This window comes from Onthophagus taurus, chromosome 10 (genome assembly GCF_036711975.1).
Source record: "Onthophagus taurus isolate NC chromosome 10, IU_Otau_3.0, whole genome shotgun sequence".
Classification (NCBI taxonomy): domain Eukaryota; kingdom Metazoa; phylum Arthropoda; class Insecta; order Coleoptera; family Scarabaeidae; genus Onthophagus; species Onthophagus taurus.
Window position 1 is genome coordinate 10,042,825 of NC_091975.1, and position 25,678 is coordinate 10,068,502.

At 28.9% G+C, this 25,678-nt stretch overlaps 1 protein-coding gene across 1 annotated transcript in view; it reads left to right on the forward strand.

The window, feature by feature from the left end:
• Positions 1-16,336, forward strand: part of LOC111417212 (uncharacterized) — a 33,286-nt gene extending 16,950 nt beyond the window's left edge. Inside the window, exon 2 of the mRNA XM_071199340.1 lies at positions 15,377-16,336. Within this exon, the coding sequence (XP_071055441.1) occupies positions 15,377-16,182 (806 nt within the window). The 3' untranslated portion in view covers positions 16,183-16,336. The remainder of the gene's footprint in view (positions 1-15,376) is intronic.
• Positions 16,337-25,678: the final 9,342 nt, after the last annotated feature.

Consider the following 25,678-nt stretch of genomic DNA (forward strand, 5'->3'; position numbering starts at 1 on the left):
AAGAGTGCAAAAATCGCTTAGAGAACGCGCGTAATTTACATTATTGTGTAATGTAATTAAGCGAAAAATTAAATTCAATCGAGAAAACGGTACTAAATAAAAAAAAAATCTTTGAAACTAGCTTATTCTATTCAGCATTATTGTTTGTTCTCGTAACATAACGCGTTGTGTGATATTATATAAACGCGTTAATATGAATAAAGTTGTGGGAGGGTTATCATTATGACGATAAAAATAAAATTGTGGGATTTAGAAAGGAAATGAGCTAAGATATAAATAATACGGTTAAATACGAGTGTATTCATATTGAGACAATCTCCTAAGTTACAACTTTTTCTTGCGAGATGTTACGGATAAATATGTATAGCAATGGAACAAATCGTTTCGACGTTCACTTCTCTTCATTATTTCGTTGCGCAATTTTAAAACCGTTAGTCTTCATCAAAGTGAGAGCAAAATGTGTATATAATAATTAAGGCGCCTCCGGATTGCCTACGGGCTTAAGACATTTCCGTTCCTTTAATGTTCTTTAAAGCGCTTTCTATTTAACCTTTTATAAACTCGGTTAGTCTACAAAACGATTAGATTCTTCGGGATCTCTTTAAAATCCTGGTTTGTTAATTAAGTATGTGTGACACCGCTTCTATTATATCATTATTCGTGTCGACACGCGAGTTAAAATGTTCGTTGAGCTGTGGGCTTCTAATTTCCCAGTTGATGTTATTTAGAACATTTTACGGAAAAAAATTCTTTTAGTTCTACCGCGTTGTTGATTACGAAACTTTCTTTTTTACTTATTTCAGAAAATCTTTTTTTATTAAACCTTGTTAAAACAAGGTTATTTATTATTTAACATTTCAAATCGAGTAGAAAACGTCGAAGAAGAAATCATCGTTCCAGTTCCATGTCACGACCCACTTTACGAACAAATACACTATTTTCCGAGCAATGTTGGTCGTTACGACAGAAAGATATTATGCCGGGGGTCTGTTGAAAGATTTTATGTCGCAAACAAAGTGGTATTGTTCAAATAGATGGTTATGGGTTTAAATAACGACGACGAAAAATTTTTATAAACTTCCCGATCATTTTATGGAGCCGATTAAACGGACAATTTTCAATTTTATACACATCATAAATTATGTATTGAATTATATTAACGTTTATGTCAAGGGCGTTTATATTTTGTAATTACGTTTTGAATCTTACGACCTTCTTTACAAATTAAGTAAAGAACGTTAATTACTATTTTATTACGTACTGTTACAAGTTAAGAGAAAAAGATAACAAAGAGATGTTATATTACTAAGCGGCAACTTCAAGAGTGTGGTCTGGACGAGATTTAGGGGAAGATGGGACAATTAACATATTAAGTTGAAAGTCTCTAATCTTTCAATCATTTTGTGCCAAATTTAATCTATATTCGATGTGATGAAGATAAATTTTTCTGGAGTTACGATTTTTTTAATTGAACTATAGACATACATGTTAAATTGATACAATTTATTTTAAGAACGAATAAAGATTTTCAAATACGGTTTTGACCATGAAAAAGTACACACTTTGCTCTATAAGTAACAAATATTTCATCAAGATATCTTAAAATTTCGATTTTTTACGATTTTTTATAAACTATGACTTCAATTTGTTATGTAGCTAAAAATTGAGGTTGATTCAAAAGGTATTATCTCAAGAACGAATAAAGATTTTCAAATACGGTTTTGATCATAAAAAAGTGCACACTTTCCTCTATAAGTAACAAATATTTCATCAAGATATCTTAAAATTTCGATTTTTTACGATTTTTAATAAACTATGACTTCAATTTGTTATGTAGCTAAAAATTGAGGTTGATTCAAAAATTATTATCTCAAGAACAAATAAAGATTTTCAAATATGGTATTGATCATGAAAAAGTACACACTTTCCTCTGTAAGTAACAAATATTTCATCAAGATATCTTAAAATTTCGATTTTTTACGATTTTTTAAAACTATGACATCAATTTGTTATGTTGCTAAAAATTGTGGTTGATTCAAAAGCTGTTATCTCAAGAACGGATAAAGATTTTCAAATACGGTTTTGATCATGAAAAAGTACACACTTTCATCTATGAGTAACAAATATTTCATCAAGATATCTTAAAATTTCGATTTTCTACGATTTTTTAAAACATGACATCAATTTGTTATGTAGCTAAAAATTGAGGTTGATTTAAAAGCTATTATTTCAAGAACCAATAAAAATTTTCAAATACGGTTTTGTTCATGAAAAAGTACACACTTTGCTCTATAAGTAACAAATATTTCATCAAGATATCTTAAAATTTCCATTTTTTACGATTTTTTATAAACTATGACATCAATTTGGTATGTAGCTAAAAATTAAGGTTGATTCAAAAGCTATTATCTCAAGAACGAATAAAGATTTTCAAATATGGTTTTGATCATGAAAAAGTACACACTTTCCTCCATAAGTAACAAATATTTCATCAAGATATCTTAAAATTTCGATTTTTTACGATTTTTTATAAACTCTGACATTAATTTGGTATGTAGCTTAAAATTTAGGTTGATTCAAAAGCTGTTATCTCAAGAACGAATAAAGATTTTCAAATACGGTTTTGATCATGAAAAACTACACACTTTCCTCTATAAGTAACAAATATTTCATCAAGATATCTTAAAATTTCGATTTTTTACGATTTTTTATAAACTATGACTTCAATTTGTAATGTAGCTAAAAATTGAGGTAGATTCAAAAATTATTATCTCAAGAACAAATAAAGATTTTCAAATATGGAATTGATCATGAAAAAGTACACACTTTCCTCTGTAAGTAACAAATATTTCATCAAGATATCTTAAAATTTCGATTTTTTATAAACTGACATCAATTTGATATGTAGCTAAAAATTGAGGTTGATTCAAAAGCTATTATCTCAAGAACGAATAAAGCTTTTCAAATACGGTTTTGATCATGAAAAAGTACACACTTTCCTCTAAAAGTAACAAATATTTCATCAAGATATCTTAAAATTTCGATTTTTTACGATTTTTTAAAACTATGACTTCAATTTGTTATGTTGCTAAAAATTGAGGTTGATGCAAAAGCTATTATCTCAAGAACGAATAAAGATTATTAAATACGGTTTTGATCATGAAAACGTACACACTTTCTTCTATGAGTAACAAATATTTCATCAAGATATCTTAAAATTTCGATTTTTTACGATTTTTTATAAACTCTGACATCAGTTTGATATGTAGCTAAAAATTGAGGTTGATTCAAAAGCTATTATCTCAAGAACGAATAAAGATTTTCAAATACGGTTTTGATCATGAAAAAGTACACACTTTACTCTATAAGTAACAAATATTTCATCAACATATCTTAAAATTTCGATTTTTTACGATTTTTTATACACCACGACATCAATTTGTTATGTATCTAAAAATTGAGGTTGATTCAAAAGCTATTATCTCAAGAACGAATAAAGATTTTCAAATACGGTTTTGATCATGAAAAAGTACACACTTTCCTCTATAAGTAACAAATATTTCATCAAGATATCTTAAAATTTCGATTTTTTACGATTTTTTAAAACTATGACATCAATTTGATATGTAGCTAAAAATTGAGGTTGATTCAAAAGCTATTATCTCAAGAACGAATAAAGATTTTCAAATACGGTTTTGATCATAAAAAAGTGCACACTTTCCTCTATAAGTAACAAATATTTCATCAAGATATCTTAAAATTTCGATTTTTTACGATTTTTTAAAACTATGACATCAATTTGTTATGTAGCTAAAAATTGAGGTTGATTCAAAAGGTATTATCTCAAGAACGAATAAAGATTTTCAAATACGGTTTTGATCATGAAAAAGTACACACTTTCCTCTATGAGTAACAAATATTTCATCTAGATCAGTGATTCTCAAACTATGGTACGCGTACCACTGATGGTACGCGAGAAGTTCTCAAGTGGTACGCAAAACAGTTTATATTTGCATTATCATTATTGTTTTTTTTTGTTCAGTGGTACTACCTGATTTTTAAAATAGCCTTAGTGGTATAGTTTCCGATATTTCTGGTGGTTTTAATGACTTAATTGCAGTCATATAACGAACAAAGATGGGGTTGTATACAGATAGTTTACGAACCCCAAACTCTGGCGTGAGTTGTTCAGGTCCTCATTAACGAAAATTTCAATAACATAATATTTAAAAACTTAAATATCATTACTTTGTGTGAAAATACAACAATTTATTTAAATCTATCTAAAAAGTACATTTGCTTAAATAATTTATGATTATTATTATAAAATTTATTATCTTTTCACACTAATTCTAAGATAATTATAAAAAATATGTTTTAATTTTTATATTATAAATTAATACTTGCTTTTTTTGTAAAATCATTTAAGTATAAGTAAATTTATATTCTTTACTACATTTCTGTTTTATTTTGTTGAATTTAAAATAAAATAAAAAAGAAGTGCGTCCCTGGACCTAGTTCCCTAGGAGGACCTATCATAAATCATGTCCAGGTACTTTTTCCGGGTGATAATTACTGCCACTACTGTTTCTGAGGGTCATAAAAACCACCAGAAATATCGGAGACTATACGCAAGGATATAAGTTTGAGAACCGCTAATCTAGATATTTTAAAATTTCGGTTTTTTATACACCACGACATCAATTTATGTTGCTAAAAATTGAGGTTGATTCAAACGCTATTATCTCAAGAACGAATAAAGATTATCAAATACTGTTTTGACCATGAAAAAGTACACACTTTACTCTATAAGTAACAAATATTTCATCAAGATATTTTGAAATTTCGATTTTTTACGATTTTTTATAAACTCTGACATCAATTTGATATGTAGCTAAAAATTGAGGTTGATTCAAAAGCTATTATCTCAAGAGCGAATAAAGATTTTCAAATACGGTTTTCAGCATGAAAAAGTACACACTTTCCTCTATAAGTAGCAAATATTTCATCAAGATATCTTAAAATTTCGATTTTTTACGATTTTTTATAAACTATGACATCAATTTGTTATGTAGCTAAAAATTGAGGTTGATTCAAACGCTATTATCTCAAGAACGAATAAACATTTTGAAATACGGTTTTGATCAAGAAAAAGTACACACCTTTCTCTATAAGTAGCAAATATTTCATCAAGATATCTTAAAATTTCGATTTTTTACGATTTTTTATAAACTCTGACATCAGTTTGATATGTAGCTAAAAATTGAGGTTGATTCAAAAGCTGTTATCTCAAGAACGAATAAAGATTTTCAAATACGGTTTTGATCATGAAAAAGTACACACTTTATTCTATAAGTAACAAATATTTCATCTAGATATTTTAAAATTTCTATTTTTTATACACCACGATATCAATTTATGTTGCTAAAAATTGAGGTTGATTCAAAAGCTATTATCTCAAGAACGAATAAAGATTTTCAAATACGGTTTTGATCATGAAAAAGAACACACTTTCCTCTATAAGTAACAAATATTTCATCAAGATATCTAAAAATTTAGATTTTTTACGATTTTTTATAAACTATACATCAATTTCTTACGTAGCTAAAAATTGAGGTTGATTCAAAAGCTATTATTTCATGAACGAATAAACATTTTCAAATACGGTTTTAATCATGAAAAAGTACACACTTTCCTCTATAAGTAACAAATATTTCATCATGATATCTTAAAATTTCGATTTTTTGCGATTTTTTATAAACTATGACATCAATTTGTTATGTAGCTAAAAATTGAGGTTGATTCAAAAGCTGTTATCTCAAGAACGAATAAAGATTTTTAAATACGGTTTTGATCATGAAAAAGTACACACTTTCTTCTATGAGTAACAAATATTTCATCAAGATATCTTAAAATTTCGATTTTTTATGATTTTTTATAAACTCTGACATCAATTTGATATGTAGCTAAAAATTGAAGTTGATTCAAAAGCTATTATCTCAAGAACGAAAAAAGATTTTCAAATACGGTTTTGATCATGAAAAAGTACACACTTTCCTCTATAAGTAACAAATATTTCATCAAGATATCTTAAAATTTCGATTTTTTACGATTTTTTATAAACTATGATATCAATTTGTTATGTAGCTAAATACTGAGGTTGATTCAAAAGTTATTATCTCAAGAACGAATAAAGCTTTTCAAATACGGTTTTGATCATGAAAAAGTACACACTTTCCTCTATAAGTATCAAATATTTCATCAAGATATCTTAAAATTTCGATTTTTTACGATTTTTTTATAAACTATGCATCAATTTGTTATGTAGCTAAAAGTTGAGGTTAATTCAAAAGCTATTATCTCAAGAACGAATAAAGATTTTCAAATACGGTTTTGACCATGAAAAAGTACACACTTTCCTCTATAAGTAACAAATATTTCATCAAGATATCTTAAAATTTCGATTTTTTACGATTTTTTAAAACTATGACATCAATTTGTTATGTAGCTACAAATTCAGGTTGATTCAAAAATTATTATCTCAAGAACGAATAAAGATTTTCAAATACGGCTTTGATCATGAAAAAGTACACACTTTATTCTATAGGTAACAAATATTTCATCAAGATATCTTAAAATTTCGATTTTTTACGATTTTTTATAAACTATGACGTCAATTTGTTATGTAGCTACAAATTCAGATTGATTCAAAAATTATTATCTCAAGAACGAATCAAGATTTTCAAATACGGTTTTGATCATAAAAAAGTCCACACTTTCCTCTATAAGTATCAAATATTTCATCAAGATATCTTAAAATTTCGATTTTTTACGATTTTTTATAAACTCTGACATCAGTTTGATATGTAGCTAAAAATTGAGGTTGATTCAAAAGCTATTATCTCAAGAACGAATAAAGATTTTCAAATACGGTTTTAATCATGAAAAAGTACACACTTTCCTCTATAAGTAACAAATATTTCATCAAGATATCTTAAAATTTCGATTTTTTACGATTTTTTATAAACTATGACGTCAATTTGTTATGTAGCTACAAATTCAGGTTGATTCAAAAATTATTATCTCAAGAACGAATAAAGATTTTCAAATACGGCTTTGATCATGAAAAAGTACACACTTTATTCTATAAGTAACAAATATTTCATCAAGTTATCTAAAAATTTCGATTTTTTACGATTTTTTATAAAGTATAACATCAATTAGATATGTAGCTAAAAATTGAGGTTGATTCAAAAGCTATTATCTCAAGAACGAATAAAGATTTTCAAATACGGTATTGATCATGAAAAAGTACACACTTTGCTCTATAAGTAACAAATATTTCATTAAGATATCTTAAGATTTCGAATTTTCACGATTTTTTAAAAACTATGAAATAAAATTGCTGATTTCAAATTAAAGAATTATTTTCTCAAAAATAAATAGAGATTTTTAAATACGGTTGTGTTCATGAGAAAGTACACACTTTCTTCTATAAACAACAAATAATGCATCAAGATATCTTAAGATTTCGATTTTTCACGATTTCTTAAAAAGTCGAAAGAAGTAGTAGTCCATTTTTAAGGTTTTTTTTGTGAGTTTTGCACTTTTACTGGTTAATAAAAAAATTTTTTGTATTATATAATAATAATACGTCTCTTTATTACATGTTTCGCCTGTCCTAACAGCATCTTCAGAATAGGGAGTAACGTACAAGTTGAAAATAAAATTTTTGAACAGCGGAAACTAATGGCGAAATTGTTTTAATATAACTTTTATATTTATTTGTATATTTTTCTAGATCACATTTATGTTTCTTATTAAAATTGAAATTAATGTCGTTTTACCCTATTTTACATGTCTTAATTTGTGAAAAATGAAGTGGTTCCATTACGAAACTCTAAGCATGAAACTACTAATTAAATATCCAAATTTCTTGCACAAGAATGATATCAATAATGCATTAAATACTATTGAATAACAAGTATTTAGAACATACACAACAACCTCCCAAGTAAAAGGTGTAGGTGTAAACAAGTCGATTACTACACTACAAAATTACCATCGCGAGCATTATCTCTACAACAATTACAATCTTGCATCTGCTTCTGAAGTAGGTAGGAAGCGAATGAAGCAACAACATTTTTGTCGATCTCCATTTTTGGGCGACGTGGTTTACGTAACGACAAACCGAGAAGAATATTTTTTTTAGGCGTGTACCGAACTCGCGAGCAGTGATTTAATGTTAATGCTGGTTTCGGGTGGCACTTTAAGTAATGTAGCATCATCATGCCAACGAAACGCTTTCACTTATCTCTTGCGAAAAAACGACAACGATTAATAATAACAATAAGAAAAAATTAAATAAAGTCTAATCAAACAGAACAACAGGAAGTGTGTTATACGATTTATATAATTTATGTAACATTGCTTATCTCTTCAATTTAGACGTATCAAAAAGATACATGTCATAAGTCGAATATGATAAATTGGGTCACACTTAATCATGGTACTATTGTTGGAATTTCTTTCGTAATCATAACATTTTTCTAATCTAAAACGATTTTAAATGTCACGATTGTTTTTATTAAATCCTTATTTTTTTTAATATTCATGTTATGTAAGGATGAAATTTCTTAAGGAAGTGATGAAAACGAAACGAACTTTCTCCCGGCGAAATTTTACTACAACCGAGAAGATCTTGAAACGAGAAAAAGTTGACCGTCGTTTAAGGTGAAGGTATTCTAGCTTTCTTCACATTTCTCGACTTCATACTCGACCATTTTTAAATAGTTTAAGAGAAAGATGCAATCTTTCTTGATTCATTTAACTTTTGACATTATTGAAACGATTTACATACATTATACTTAATAAAAAAATATATAATGAATATTACATAATAATTTATGTATACAAATTTATTCCTCGTCATAAAATATTAATAAGTACTTAATGATTCTTCAATGTATTGATGAAAAGAGCATATTTTCTCTTCCGGTAAATGAATAAACGTGTGATGGAACGTGTGGATGCATTACGCGAGTGCATCTGATCGATTCGATTACGAATTCGAAAAAGCACGATGAGCGTGAAAAGAAAAAAGCTTTTCCATTTTGTCAAGTTGCGTAACTCAGATGCGAACGTTCAATTTCTCCTTATGTTTTATTCAGCAATTCGTACCCATCGCTTCTTTATAACCACTAAATAAAAGATTTAGCAACGTAAGTGGTTTAAGAAAAACAATAATTACTTAGCCGTTAAATTCGATGAGAGAATGGGAATAAATTGCTAAATTAATCGTTGAAATATCAATGCCACCTGTTACACTATCATAAAAAATTTTAAAATTGCTCCAAACCGCAATAATTATTATTATTACTCATTATTTCCTGCTTCTATTTTTTATTTCTTATTCAATTTTTTGTATCTTAAGAAATACCACAAAACAAGGATTAATTTTTAATAAATTTTTATTAATCATCGCGAAATCGGGTTGTTAAGAACGCAATCAAAATAATGATTATCAGAGCGTTAAATAACGTAATTGTTTCGTTGTAACGTAAAGAAGTTATAAAATTTTCCAAATTTAACCTTGACGATTTTTTTATACCATTTAAATTGCAAATTACTTAAATTTGTCATCTTGATAATGCGGAAGAGTTGTCGAGGATATTTTTTGTAGGCGACGTCGCAAAAATATTCATAACACCTATTAAATTTGCACATAATTCATCATAATCTTTATTAACACATGCTAATGTTAAATGCCTACGCGAAATTATTATGGTATGAAAAATTTTTAAATTTAAAAATTATTTATTATTAAATTATTATTATTATTTTACGATTTTTTATAAACTCTGACATCAATTTGATATGTAGCTACATACTGAGGTTGATTCAAAAGCTATTATCTCAAGAACGAAAAAAGATTTTCAAATATGGTTTTGATTATGAAAAAGTACACACTTTCCTCTATAAGTGACAAATATTTCATCAAAATATTTTAAAATTTCGATTTTTTACGATTTTTTATAAACTATACATCAATTTCTTACGTAGCTAAAAATTGAGGTTGATTCACAAGCTATTATCTCAAGAACGAATAAAGATGTTGAAATACGGTTTTGACCATGAAAAAGTACACACTTTCCTCTATAAGTAATAAATATTTCATCAAGATATCTTAAAATTACGATATTTTATAAACTCTGACATCAATTTGGTATGTGGCTAAAAATTGAGGTTGATTCAAAAGCTGTTATCTCAAGAACGAATAAAGCTTTTCAAATACGGTTTTGATCATGAAAAAGTACACATTTTCCTCTATAAGTAACAAATATTTCATCAAGATAGCTTAAAATTTCGATTTTTTACGATTTTTTTAAAACTATGACATCAATTTGTTATGTAGCTAAAAATTGAGGTTGATTCAAAAGCTGTTATCTCAAGAACGAATAAAGCTTTTCAAATACGGTTTTGATCATGAAAAAGTACACACTTTCTTCTAAAAGTAACAAATATTTCATCAAGATATCTTAAAATTTCGATTTTTTACGATTTTTTATAAAGTATACATCAATTTCTTACGTAGCTAAAAATTGAGGTTGATTCAAAAGCTATTATCTCAAGAACGAAAACAGATTTTCAAATATGGTTTTGATCATGAAAAAGTACACACTTTCCTCTATAAGTAACAAATATTTCATGAAGATATCTTAAAATTTCGATTTTTTAAGATTTTTTATAAACTATAACATCAATTTGGTATGTAGTTAAAAATTGAGGTTGATTCAAAAGCTATTATCTCAAAAACGAAAAAAGATTTTCAAATATGGTTTTGATCATGAAAAAATACACACTTTCCTTTATAAGTAACAAATATTTCATCAAGATATCTTAAAATTTCGATTTTTTACAATTTTTTATAAACTATAACATCAATTTGTTATGTAGTTAAAAATTGAGGTTGAGTCAAAAGCTGTTATCTCAAGAACGAATAAAGATTTTCAAATACGGGTTTGACCATGAAAAAGTACACACTTTCCTCTGTAAGTAACAGATATTTCATCAAGATATCTTAAAATTTCGATTTTTGACGATTTTTTATAAACCATGACATCAATTTGATATGTAGCTAAAAATTGAGGTTGATTCAAAAGCTATTATCTCAAGAACGAATATAGATTTTCAAATACGGTTTTGATCATGAAAAAGTACACACTTTCCTCTATAAGTAATAAATATTTCATCACGATATCTTAAAATTTCGATTTTTTATAAACTATAACATCAATTTGTTATGTAGTTAAAAATTGAGGTTGATTCAAAAGGTATTATCTCAAGAACGAATAAAGATTTTTAAATACGGTTTTGACCATGAAAAAGTACACACTCGCCTCTGTAAGTAACAAATATTTCATCAAGATATCTTAATATTTCGATTTTTTGTGATTTTTTATAAACTATGACATCAATTTGTTATGTAGCTAAATACTGACGTTAATTCAAAAGCTGTTATCTCAAAAACGAATAAAGATTTTCAAATACGGTTTTGAACATGAAAAAGTACACACTTTCCTCTATAAGTAACAAATATTTCATCAAGATATCTTAAAATTTCGATTTTTTACGATTTTTTATAAACTCTGACATCAATTTGATATGTAGCTAAAAATTGAGATTGATTCAAAAGCTATTATCTCAAGAACGAATAAAGATTTTCAAATATGGTTTTGATCATGAAAAAGTACACGCTTTCCTCTATAAGTAACAAATATTTCATCAAGATATCTTAAAATTTCGATTTTTTGTGATTTTTTATAAAGTCTGACATCAATTTGTTATGTAGCTAAAAATTGAGGTTGATTCAAAAGCTATTATCTCAAAAACGAAAAAAGATTTTCAAATATGGTTTTGATCATGAAAAAGTACACACTTTCCTCTATAAGTAACAAATATTTCATCTAGATATCTTAAAATTTTGATTTTTTACGATTTTTTATAAACTCTGACATCAATTTGATATGTAGCGAAAAATTGAGGTTGATTCAAGAGCTATTATCTCAAGAACCAATAAAGATTTTCAAATACGGTTTTGACCATGAAAAAGTACACACTTTCCTCTATAAGTAACAAATATTTCATCAAGATACCTAAAAATTTCGATCTTTTGTGATTTTTTATAAACTCTGACATCAATTTGATATGTAGCTAAAAATTGAGGTTGATTCAAAAGCTATTATCTCAAGAACGAATAAAGCTTTTCAAATACGGTTTTGATCATGAAAAAGTACACACTCTCCTCTATAAGTAACAAATATTTCATAAAGATATCTTAAAATTTCGATTTTTTACGATTTTTTATAAACTCTGACATCAATTTGTTATGTAGCTAAAAATTGAGGTTGATTCAAAAGCTATTATCTCAAGAACGAATAAAGATTTTCAAATACGGTTTTGATCATGAAAAAGTACACACTTTCCTCTATAAGTAATAAATATTGCATCAAGATATCTTAAAGTTTCGATTTTTTACGATTTTTTAAAACTATGACATCAATTTGTTATATAGCTAAAAATTGAGGTTGATTCAAAAGCTATTATCTCAAGAACGAATAAAGATTTTGAAATACGGTTTTGATCATGAAAAAGTACACACTTTCCTTTATAAGTAACAAATATTTCATCAAGCTATCTTGAAATTTCGATTTTTTACGATTTTTTATAAACTATGACATCAATTTGTTATGTAGCTTAAAATTGAGGTTGATTCAAAAGCTATTATGTCAAGAACGAATAAGGCTTTTCAAATACGGTTTTGATCATGAAAAAGTACACACTTTCCTCTATAAGTGACAGATATTTCATCAAGATATCTTAAAATTTCGATTTTTTACGATTTTTTATAAATTATAACATTAATTTGTCATGTAGTTAAAAATTGAGGTTGATTCAAAAGCTATTATCTCAAGAACGAATAAAGATTTTCAAATACCGTTTTGATCATGAAAAAGTACACACTTTCCTCTATAAGTAACAAATATTTCATCAAGATATCTTAAAATTTCGATTTTTTGCGATTTTTTATAAACTATAACATCAATTTGATATGTAGCTAAAAATTGAGGTTGATTCAAAAGCTATTATCTCAAGAACGAATAAAGATTTTCAAATACGGGTTTGACCATGAAAAAGTACACACTTTCCTCTATAAGTAGCAAATATTTCATCAAGATATCTTAAAATTACGATTTTTTATAAACTCTGACATCAATTTGGTATGTAGCTAAAAATTGAGGTTGATTCAAAAGTTATTATCTCAAGAACGAATAAAGACTTTCAAATACGGTTTTGTTCATGAAAAAGTACACACTTTCCTCTATAAGTAACAAATATTTCATCAAGATATATTAAAATTTCGATTTTTTACGATTTTTTATAAACTCTGACATCAATTTGATATGTAGCTAAAAATTGAGGTTGATTCAAAAGCTGATATCTCAAGAACGAATAAAGATTTTCAAATACGGTTTTTATCATGAAAAAGTACACATTTTCCTCTATAAGTAACACATATGTCATCACGATATCTTAAGATTCGATCTTGCACGATTTTTTAAAAGCTGTTATACATAAAATGAAGCAAATTTTCTTTCTTCTTTAAACCTTTTGTGTTTAGACCTGTTTAGACTTTCTCAATAGATGAGGAATACATTTTAGTCTTTTATGCGATTAGTCATAATTTCTCGTTTTTTTTTTTCTTATTTTTGACAACCTTCTTTAAATGTAAATTTTTGTTATATAGAGGTGTCCCACGAAAGCGACAAAGCATATAAATGGCTTTAAGGGGTGAACGGAAAACATTTTTATACATTCCGATCTTTTACATTACTATAAGTAACAAATATTTCATCAAGATATCTTAAAATTTCGATTATTTATAAACTCTAACATCAATTTGATATGAAGCTAAATACTGAGGTTGATTCAAAAGCTATTATCTCAAAAACGAATAAAGATTTTCAAATACGGTTTTGATGATGAAAAAGTACACACTTTCTTCTATAAGTAACAAATATTTCATCAAGATATCTTAAAATTTCGATTTCTTACGATTTTTTATAAACTCTGACATCAATTTGATATGTAGCTAAAAATTGAGGTTGATTCAAAAGCTATTATCTCAAGAACGAATAAAGATTTTCAAATACGGTTTTGATCATGAAAAAGTACACACTTTCCTCTATAAGTAACAAATATTACATCAAGATATCTTAAAATTTCGATTTTTTACGATTTTTTATAAACTATACATCAATTTGTTGTGTAGCTAAAATTTGAGGTTGATTCAAAAGCTGTTATCTCAAGAACGAATAAAGATTTTCAAATACGGTTTTCACCATGAAAAAGTACACACTTTCCTTTATTAGTAACAAATATTTCATCAAGATATCTTAAAATTTAGATTTTTTACGATTTTTTATAAACTCTGACATCAATTTGATATGTAGCTAAAAATTGAGGTTGATTCAAAATCTATTATCTCAAGAACCAATAAAGATTTTCAAATGCGGTTTTGATCATGAAAAAGAACACACTTTCCTTTATAAGTAACAAATATTTCATCAAGACATCTTAAGATTTCGATTTTTCACGATTTTTTAAAAACTGTTATACATAAAATAAAGCAAATTTTCTTTTTTCTTTAAACCTTTTGTGTTTAGACCTGTTTAGACTTTCTCAATAGACGAGGAATACATTTTAGTCTTTTATGCGATTTGTCATAATTTCTCGTTTTTTTTTTTCTTATTTTTGACAACCTTTAAATATAAATTTTTGTTATATACAGGTGTCCCACAAAAGCGACAAAGTGCCACATAAATGGCATTAAGGGGTGAACGGAAAATATTTTTATACATTCCGATCTTTTACAAGACATCCTTCTCCAATTAAATTTTCAGTTTTCTGATTGATTTCTGAAAGTCTTCATTTCTTGGAATTTCCTATTCAAGCTTCCGAAATACTAATTGCATTTCTATTAAAGTAAAGATTTTAGAAATTAAATCAAAAATTATTCTTATAAACAATTCTAAAATGAATTTTCTAATTTCTGATTGAGAATGACCACACACGAACGTTTCATTTCTGGAGTTGTTAATAAATTCAACTCCAACCGACAACTTAACCATACAATTACTACTACTTGTTTATTAACATATTTTCCTTTCACCAAACCCAAATGAGGTTTTTAAAGCGACATAAAAAAGTAATTATGACCTTATCAACAAAAAAGAATTCTTAATGGCTAAGTTTTAGATAATTTTTTTTGAGGTGATGTAAAAGTTACTTAATTAAGTTTTCTTTTAATTTTTAGGAGTACTCCCAGTAGATCAGGAAGCCGAGCCAACCCACCAAAAAGAATCAAATCTCGACGATTCCGATATGTATATGGAAAACGATGAAAATGAAAAATTAGATGTTTCTCAAGACAGCCAAAATTTTTACCCATCTTTCGCGCAATACAACGACCAACCTTTAGGCCATTCAAGACCGTTTTATTACCAACCAGAAACAGCTTACAGCCACCGCCCAACAGCTTACCAACAACACGTCGGATTTGAATCGGCCAGAATAAGCGGGTATAAAGGCGATTATTACGAAGATCGATCCCCAAACGAAAACAGCATTTTGGGATCGGGAAATTTCGGGGTTATTAAAGGAGGAACTTTTTACAATGATAAAGATAGCGAAGAATTCGATTACGATGGGGGGTACTCGTTTTATCACAACGGACATGGAAGACCATCGTTTTACAACAACAATAAAAGACCGAGTCAACACGAACAATTCGAGAATTTTAGGGATTTCGCCGACATCAACACTCCCTCTTATTCGCATTTCGTCGTCGTTTACGCGAACAAAAATGGGACCAAATCAAAACTGGCCGAGGAAAAATTAGAAATAACCCAAGAAAAGAAAAAGCCGAAGAATATTTTGGAACATTTAGCTTTAATCGATTTGGAGGCGACGGAAAGAAGTGTAACGAAGAAGTTATCCAAGTCGAAAGTGAAGTTATCGAAATTTTTGATTGGGAAGAAACAAAAACAGCCAAAAAATAACCAAAGGAAAGTGGTAACGACGCGTACAGATTTATTTGAACCTTTATTAGCGCTTAGTTGAATGAGGAAGTTTTGGGAAAATTAATTATTAGCTCTCTTTGTAATACAAAAAAATTTGAAGGAAAAACGAGGCGAAATAGGGGATGAAAACGATGCCCCCAAGAATGATTATAAACCGTAATAAGTGTTAAGTTATGTGATACGCTTTTTAAGACTAAAACAAAAAAGAAATTTTGATCACTGCCTAATTAATTTATTTTTTTTTTGACTACTTTCTATTTCAATCTGTGATTCTTCTCATTCAAATTGATCGATTCTTTCTCTCTCCATGTATCATTAAACGATTAAAGTAATTATTATTTGTTATAAATAAACTATGCGTACTAGTCTAATTTTAAAGATTAAATAAATGTTAAATAAGAAAAATTAATGATTTTGTATCGATTAAATAAGACTTGTGTGTGATTAATTCGATTGAAAGTTGTTGTTTACGTTTAAATCGATGTATGAGTGAATTATAAATAAATAAATATATTTATAAATAATTTTCTTATTAAACAAAACTTGTAATATTTGTCAAATTCGAAGTAATCAAAAAAAATCGTTTATACGTATTCAATTTGTTAGCAATAAAAGTGAATGAAGAGGAGAATGTTTCCTTGGAAAAGAGAAAAGGGTCATAAATAAGGGAGGGCGTCAGATCCGGGGAAAAATATGAGGGGCAATTTTCAGATTGGTTTATCTAAGTTGGATTAGTTTATCATCACTTCAGCGGCCGCGGAAGATGTATCCGTCTCGGCCGGGCGGTTTTCCGTGTAATTTTCTTTCACTCACACACCGATTCCTCTTTTACACAGAAAAGACGCGACGAACATTTTCTCCGTCTAGCTTACTTTTTTATCGCTTTTTCTTACCGCCCTGAAATAAGCCATCTTCGTAGATGATTTTCTTAGTTCGGTACATGGGCACACGCGGATGATTCTTGTCGGGTCAAGTCTCTGGGGTGGAAAATCTTTACGAAGGGGATGATACGACAAGACTTCTTTTACTCTTTCCTATTAAGGTTTTTATATCTTGAGATTGCAAAGCGTATTTAATTTTTATTTTCGATTTATTAACTGTTGTAACTGTATAGCCAAAGATTCAACGGCGTCCAGAAGATAATTTTTGGGGTATGAGCTGGACAATCAACACGATAATACTTAGTATTAATACTTAGTACTCCACCATTCACAGGAATTAGTGTCTCTTTTAGGTGACAACCCCAAAAGGACTTTTTTCATTTAATACAACTTTATTTATATCAAGTCAATTTAAATAAAAATAAATTTTCTATATCGATTTCGAGGAAACAATTCTCATCTTCAGTAGAATCTTACATAAAATTTAAACATTATGATATAAACGTAAATAATGAAAAAACAATAGATTTCTTGATTAAAAATAATTATATTGAACTAAAAAACAATCCTTTAGAAAAGATCATTAAAAATACTAGAAATATAATTAAAGAATGAAAAAATACTTTAATCAATCCTTTTCTTAATAATTCGGAAAAAAACATCTTTAAAAAATTATAATTCTTCTTTTAAAAAATTCTTTACTTAAGCTTCACAAAGAAAATATGCCAATAAGACCTATTACTGCATACGGTAATGCACCTACAAAAAAGTTAACAGGATTCATGTCAAAAATTTTCAAACACATAAATTTCGAACCTACGATTAATACGATTAAAAATTCCAAAGATTTTCGATGTAATCGATAATTTTTAAAATTCGCTATAAAATTAATGTCTTGAAGGATCCTTGTGGGAACATCACCATTTATTAATTGAAATATCCTCTCTTTAATGCAAAAAACCGTTTTGAAAAATCACTTTTAGTTCTTGAGAAATAAATTTTTGAAATAATTAACAATTGTTTCGAATATTGCAATTTTCGCCGATTAAGTTTTAAAAATTCCTATAAAATCCACTCTTTGAAATATAAGTATGAAAATTTCCCAAAGTGTTAATAAGAGTGTCCTCTTTCCAGTGAACCAACCCGTTTTGAAAAATAACTTTTAGTTTTTGAGAAGACAATATTTGAAGTTTTGATAACATTTTCGATGTAATCGATAATTTTCAAAATTCGCTATAAAATTAATTTCTTGATGGATCCTTGTGGAAATATCACCAATTATTAATTAAAGTGTCCTCTTTTTAATGCAAAAAGCCGTTTTGAAAAATCACTTTTAGTTCTTGAGAAATAAATTTTTGAAATAATCAACAATTTTTTTGAATTTTGCAATTTACGCCGATTAAGTTTTAAAAATTCCTATAAAATCCACTTCTTGGAATATGAGTACGAAAATTTCTCAAAGTGTTAATAAGAGTGTCCTCTTTCCAATGAACCAACCCGTTTTGAAAAATAACTTTTAGTTTTTGAGAAAACAACATTTGAAGTTTTGATAAAATTTTCGATGTAATCGATAATTTTCAAAATTCGCTATAAAATTAATTTCTTGAAGGATCCTTGTGGAAATATCACCATTTATTAATTAAAGTATCCTCTTTTTAATGCAAAAAGCCGTTTTGAAAAATCACTTTTAGTTCTTGAGAAATAAATTTTTGAAATAATCAACAATTTTTTTGAATTTTGCAATTTACGCCGATTAAGTTTTAAAAATTCCTATAAAATCCACTTCTTGGAATATGAGTACGAAAATTTCTCAAAGTGTTAATAAGAGTGTCCTCTTCCTAATGAACCAAGCCGTTTTAAAAAATAACTTTTAGTTTTTGAGAAAACAATATTTGAAGTTTTGATAAAATTTTCGATGTAATCGATAATTTTCAAAATTCGCTATAAAATTAATTTCTTGAAGGATCCTTGTGGAAATATCACCATTTATTAATTAAAGTATCCTCTTTTTAATGCAAAAAGCCGTTTTGAAAAATCACTTTTAGTTCTTGAGAAATAAATTTTTGAAATAATCAACAATTTTTTTGAATTTTGCAATTTACGCCGATTAAGTTTTAAAAATTCCTATAAAATCCACTTCTTGGAATATGATTATGAAAATTTCTCAAAGTGTTAATAAAAGTGTCCTCTTTATAATGAATCAACCCGTTTTGAAAAATAACTTTTAGTTTTTGAGAAAACAATATTTGAAGTTTTGATAAAATTTTCGATGTAATCGATAATTTTCAAAATTTGCTATAAAATTTATTTCTTGAAGGATCCTTGTGGAAATGTCACCATTTATTAATTAAAGTATCCTCTTTTTAACGCAAAAAGCTGTTTTGAAAAATCACTTTTAGTTCTTGAGAAATAAATTTTTGAAATGATGGAGAATTTTTTCGAATTTTTCTATTGTCGCCAATTAAGTTTTAAAAATTCGTATAAAATCCATTTCTTGGGAGCCTGCTCTGAAAAAAATGTTCAATGAGCTTAATAAAAATATTCAAAAGCTAGTGCAGTAATTCAGAAGTGAAAAATACATTGAGGCCTGTGATAAAATCAACAGAAGCAAGGGTAAAAACTACTGGCAAGAAGTCCGCAAACTTTCGAAGTACCAAAAGTCCCCAGAAACCCAGGAGCTTATTGACCCTATGGATGGCTGCTCACACTCTAGTCCGGAAAAAATTGTAAATATCCACGCTGAATACCTTGAGAGGGTGTTTTCCTTCAGCAATGAGGCTCTGTTCTGCCCTCACAACAAAAACACAATAGACAATTGGTACCAACACGCCTTTCCCAATTCGTCCGAAACACCTCAAGATGCTCTCATGCAGGAAGAAGAATACTTCACACTTCTTAACAGAGGAACCAACACAGCCCCTGGATACGACAACATCTCAAGGGAAATCTTAAGGAAGCTGGATGTTGATATCCACGCATACATAAGAAAAATTTACAACTATTGCCTTACCACCCAGCATTTCCCACAAGATTGGAAGACCTCTATTATCATATGCATCCCCAAGAAAGATTCTTCTCTATCCGACCCTGCGAACTACCGTCCTATCTCATTGCTACCCGTAATGGGGAAGCTTTTCGAGGTGCACTTGAAGAACAAGCTGCTCGATGTTGTTGCAAGGAGGATTCCGTCATACCAATTTGGATTCCAACAAGGTAGATCTACATCTCATCCCTTGGCAGTGCTTGTCTCAAACTTCCAAGTAGCACGTTTCCAAAAGCAACAATCCGCCGCAGTCTTCCTGGATGTTCGGAAGACATTCGACTCCGTATGGCACAGAGGTCTACTGTACAAGCTAGCTATGTTGAAAATCCCATCTTATCTTCTTAACCTGCTAAAAGAATTTCTTTCAAACCGCTCCTCATTGGTTAAAGTGAAGAACTACTACTCTCACAGTTTCACCGCTCAACAAAGTCTCCCTCAAGGCTCTCCCATCTCGCCAGCACTGTACAACGTCAACTGCCATGACATCTACAACGACAACCCAGACGTCTTCGATCCGTTGTCTTACGCCCTACTTTATGCCGATGATACTACTCTCGTCGCACATGATGTAGACATTCCATCATCAATCCTAAGGCTGCAGACGCTCATCCAAAACATAGAGGAATGGTACCGAAAATGGCGTATCCTGATAAATCCTTCCAAAACCCAATTCTTCATCTCCTTCCTCCCTATTCGCGTTGCTCCTCCCACAATAATAATTCAATCTTCTCCTATCACAGCATCCCCAACTTGTAACTACCTCGGCATTACCTTGGATAGAACCCTTAAATTCTCTACCCACGCCATCAAGGTAGAAATGAAAGTCAAAAACCGCGCCAAACACTTCCGCTCACTCTCATATAGAGGCCGAGGGATATCCACCAAATGCGCTACTCACATATACACCTCAATATGCCGACCTATTATTGAATATGCCTCATTAATCATGACTGAAACGCCGAGAGGATCACAGTACCATCTGGAGGTAGCAGAGAGAGCAGCCCTGAGAATTATCACCCGCATTAGACACCCTCACAACCCACTTTTCAACCCTTCCAATGAACTCCTTTACGACCTTACAAAGATTCCTCCTATAAACTCCCGTCTACAATCCTTAGCCCTTAAAGCAACTATGAACTTCCCCAAAAACGCCTTAAAAAATCTCATCATCATTCCCCTTTCCCTTACCCGCTGTCCCATAACACGGCTCACACTTCTTAAAAAAATAAGGCCCAACTGAGAAGACCCAAGTACAACCAAACCAAACTCAAAATCACGGGCAGGAAGACTAACGTCTATAGCCCTTTTGGACTCTTTTTTTATATTTATTCTATTATATATATGTATTTCTTTTCGTATTTCTTATTGTTATAATTTTGATATAAGTCCAAATAAATATTGTTTTCTTCTTCCATTTCTTGGAATATGAGTATGAAATTTTCCCAAAGTGTTAATAAAAGTGTCCTCTTTCCAATGAACCAACATGTTTTGAAAAATATCGTTTAGTTTTTGAGAAAACAATATTTGAAGTTTTGATAAAATTTTCGATGTAATCGATAATTTTCAAAATTCGCTATAAAATTAATTTCTTGAAGGATCCTTGTGGAAATATCACCAATTATTAATTAAAGTATTCTCTTTTTAATGCAACAAGCCGTTTTGAAAAATCACTTTTAGTTCTTGAGAAATAAATTTTTAAATGATCGACAATTTTTTCTAATTTTGCAATTTTCGCGCATTAAGTTTTAAAAATTCGTATAAAATCCACTTTTTGGAATATAAATATGAAAATGTCCCAAAGTGTTAATAAGAGTGTCCTCTTTCCAATGAACCAACACGTTTTGATAAATAACTTTTAGTTTTTGAAAAAACAATATTTGAGGCTTTGATAAAATTTTCGATGTAGCAACTTTCATCGATAATTTTCAAAATCCGCTATAAAATTCATTTCTTGAAGGATCCTTGTGGAAATATCACCATTTGTTAATTAAAGTATCCTCTTTTTAATGCAAAAAGCCATTTTGAAAAATCACGTTTAGTTCTTGAGAAATAAATTTTTAAATGATCGACAATTTTTTCTAATTTTGCAATTTTCGCGCATTAAGTTTTAAAAATTCGTATAAAATCCACTTTTTGGAATATGAATATGAAAATTTCCCAAAGTGTTAATAAAAGTGTCCTCTTTCCAATGAACCAACTCGTTTTGGAAAATAGCTTTTAGTTTTTGAGAAAACAATATTTGAAGTTTTGATCAAATTTTCGATGTAATCGATAATTTTCAAAATTCGCTATAAAATTAATTTCTTGAAGGATCCTTGTGGAAATATCACCAATTATTAATTAAAGTATTCTCTTTTTAATGCAACAAGCCGTTTTGAAAAATCACTTTTAGTTCTTGAGAAATAAATTTTTAAATGATCGACAATTTTTTCTAATTTTGCAATTTTCGCGCATTAAGTTTTAAAAATTCGTATAAAATCCACTTTTTGGAATATAAATATGAAAATGTCCCAAAGTGTTAATAAGAGTGTCCTCTTTTCAATGAACCAACACGTTTTGATAAATAACTTTTAGTTTTTGAAAAAACAATATTTGAGGCTTTGATAAAATTTTCGATGTAGCAACTTTCATCGATAATTTTCAAAATCCGCTATAAAATTCATTTCTTGAAGGATCCTTGTGGAAATATCACCATTTGTTAATTAAAGTATCCTCTTTTTAATGCAACAAGCCATTTTGAAAAATCACGTTTAGTTCTTGAGAAATAAATTTTTAAATGATCGACAATTTTTTCTAATTTTGCAATTTTCGCGCATTAAGTTTTAAAAATTCGTATAAAATCCACTTTTTGGAATATGAATATGAAAATTTCCCAAAGTGTTAATAAAAGTGTCCTCTTTCCAATGAACCAACTCGTTTTGGAAAATAGCTTTTAGTTTTTGAGAAAACAATATTTGAAGTTTTGATCAAATTTTCGATGTAATCGATAATTTTCAAAATTCGCTATAAAATTAATTTCTTGAAGGATCCTTGTGGAAATATCACCAATTATTAATTAAAGTATCCTCTTTTTAATGCAAAAAGCCGTTTTGAAAAATCACTTAGTTCTTGAGAAAAAAAATTTTGAAATAATCAATAATTTTTTCGAATTTTGCAATTTTCGCCGATTAAGTTTTAAAAATTTCAATATGAGCATGCAAATTTCCCAAAGTATTAATAAAAGTGTCTTCTTTCAAATGAACCAACCCGTTTTGAAAAATAACTTTTAGTTTTTGAGAAAACAATATTTGAAGTTTATTAAAATTTTCGATGTAATCGATAATTTTCAAAATTCGCTATAAAATTAATTTCTTGAAGGATCCTTGTGGAAATATCACCATTTATTAATTAAAGTATCCTCTTTCTAATGCAACAAGCCGTTTTGAAAAATTACTTTTAGTTCTTGAGAAATAAATTTTTGAAATGATCGATTTTGCAATTTTCACTGATTAAGTTTTAAAAATTCGTATAAAATCCATTTCTTGGAATATGATTATGAAAATTTCTCAAAGTGTTAATAAGAGTGCCCTCTTTCCAATGAACCAACCCGTTTTGAAAAATAACTTTTAGTTTTTGAAAAAACAATATTTGAAGTTTTGATAAAATTTTCGATGTAATCGATAATTTTTAAAATTCGCTATAAAATTAATTTCTTGAAGGATCCTTGTGGAAATATCACCATTTATTAATTAAAGTATCCTCTTTTTAATGCAAAAAGCCGTTTTGAAAAATCACTTTTAGTTCTTGAGAAATAAATTTTTGAAATAATCAACAATTTTTTCGAATAGTAAGAAATGTCGTTTTGCTTGGTTTTGATCTTCTTTATGACATTGTAATACTAAGAAGGGTCATTGTAAGGTTCATTATGACATTGTAACTATTATGGAAAATGTGTATGAAAAGCGTATTTAGTAAAATAACTACAAACGTGTCCCATCAAGAAAAGCCACCTCAAATCAAGATTAACGCAATCATTGAATCTGTAATGGTGTGGATCGGAATATTTTTCTATTCTAGGGGTTTTATTGGTCTTTTTAGCAATTTCGTTGTGTTTTTTAGCGATAAAAGTTTTTGTATAAATTAAAGCTAAGGTTGTAGTTGATGATTTAAACCATCAAAAATCCCAATTTTGGCAGAAAGAGCAATATTAGTGTATAGTAGACCAAAAATAAGAGAGAACAAATTTGTGGAAAACTTGTTAACCGTTTTTTAACCCTCCAGTTAAGTTACATTATATGATAATTTTAGTACATCTTACTTTTTTACGATATACGTAACGTTAGATGTTTCTTGTTCGAATGCATAATGTATGAGAATTTCCCTTCGTATCAGTACAAAGTTTCTTTTCGGCTACACTTTTCGCGTTGTGCTCAGCTCGGTACAATGCAAAAGTTGACGGGGTGAATATGCTTGAAGGTCATAAAAAGATTGCTGATAATAAAGTTTGGGCGTTCCACAGTTTTATTTTACTCTTGTGACGGGGAGTAAAGAAAACGTTAAAAAAAATTAACCACTACAAATATTAGATTTTCATTTTCAAAAAGTTATTACAAGTTGGTTTTGGGGGGTAAAGCAAATAGATGTATCAATTTCTGAGAATCAATTACGTCCATTTCCCTTATATATGTGAAGGTTCTTCGGATGGTTTATGTAACGTGTAGAATAAGGATGCAAGGGTCACCCGAAAGGTAATATCTCTATCCCGCGCACGGCTACGAACTAATTTGAAGTTGGCGGAAGGATACATTTGTCATAAGGTCTCTCGAGGGCCATGATCGGGTCGACGGAAGTTATGAGAAACAGAGGGCACCAGATCACATACACGAAATGACGTCATATCAGTATTTTTAACATTACTTTCTATTAAAACGACGAATTATTAAATTTAAATTTCGAATTTGAACCGGGTTTAGATCCTAATTGCCATAAATATTAATCCTCCTAACGCGATACGTTAGAGCCGTTTGATCCCGGCATAAATTATGAAATGGCCAAATTGCATTTCGCCTCAGTCTAGTTACTAGGCCATCGTTTCTGTAACGGACCCAACCTAGACGGATACATGATCTATTCAAACGCGAAATCATCATATAAATGAACTTAATCCGGAAACTGGTTCGCTTTGAACCCAAACAAAATTACTAATAACCATTTACTATACTAATAATCGAACGAATTTTAATCAAAGATCCAATTAGAAAGAAATATTAGTCAAAGGGGTGCTGTTATTTATTTCCCCTTTATTTCCTTCATTTTTTAACCCCCCTAACCAATTCTTCGTTTCTTCCGTTCGTTAATCGCATTGTGCTTGGGCAACGTGGACAATCGCTGATGATGTTTACTCCGGGTATAATATTTATTTATAAAGTCTCATGCTTGGTTTCATTTTAATCTTTACATCGGGCCGCAAACATGTCCTAAACAAACACTCGTCGATTAATCACCAACAACAACTGCGATGACAAAATTAATTCTGGAAGAACATAAAGATTGTTTAAGTAAAAAACGTTTAGAAATGTTATGACAAAACTAAACCTGCTTGGTGTGGTCAATTTACAAATGCAAACATCACG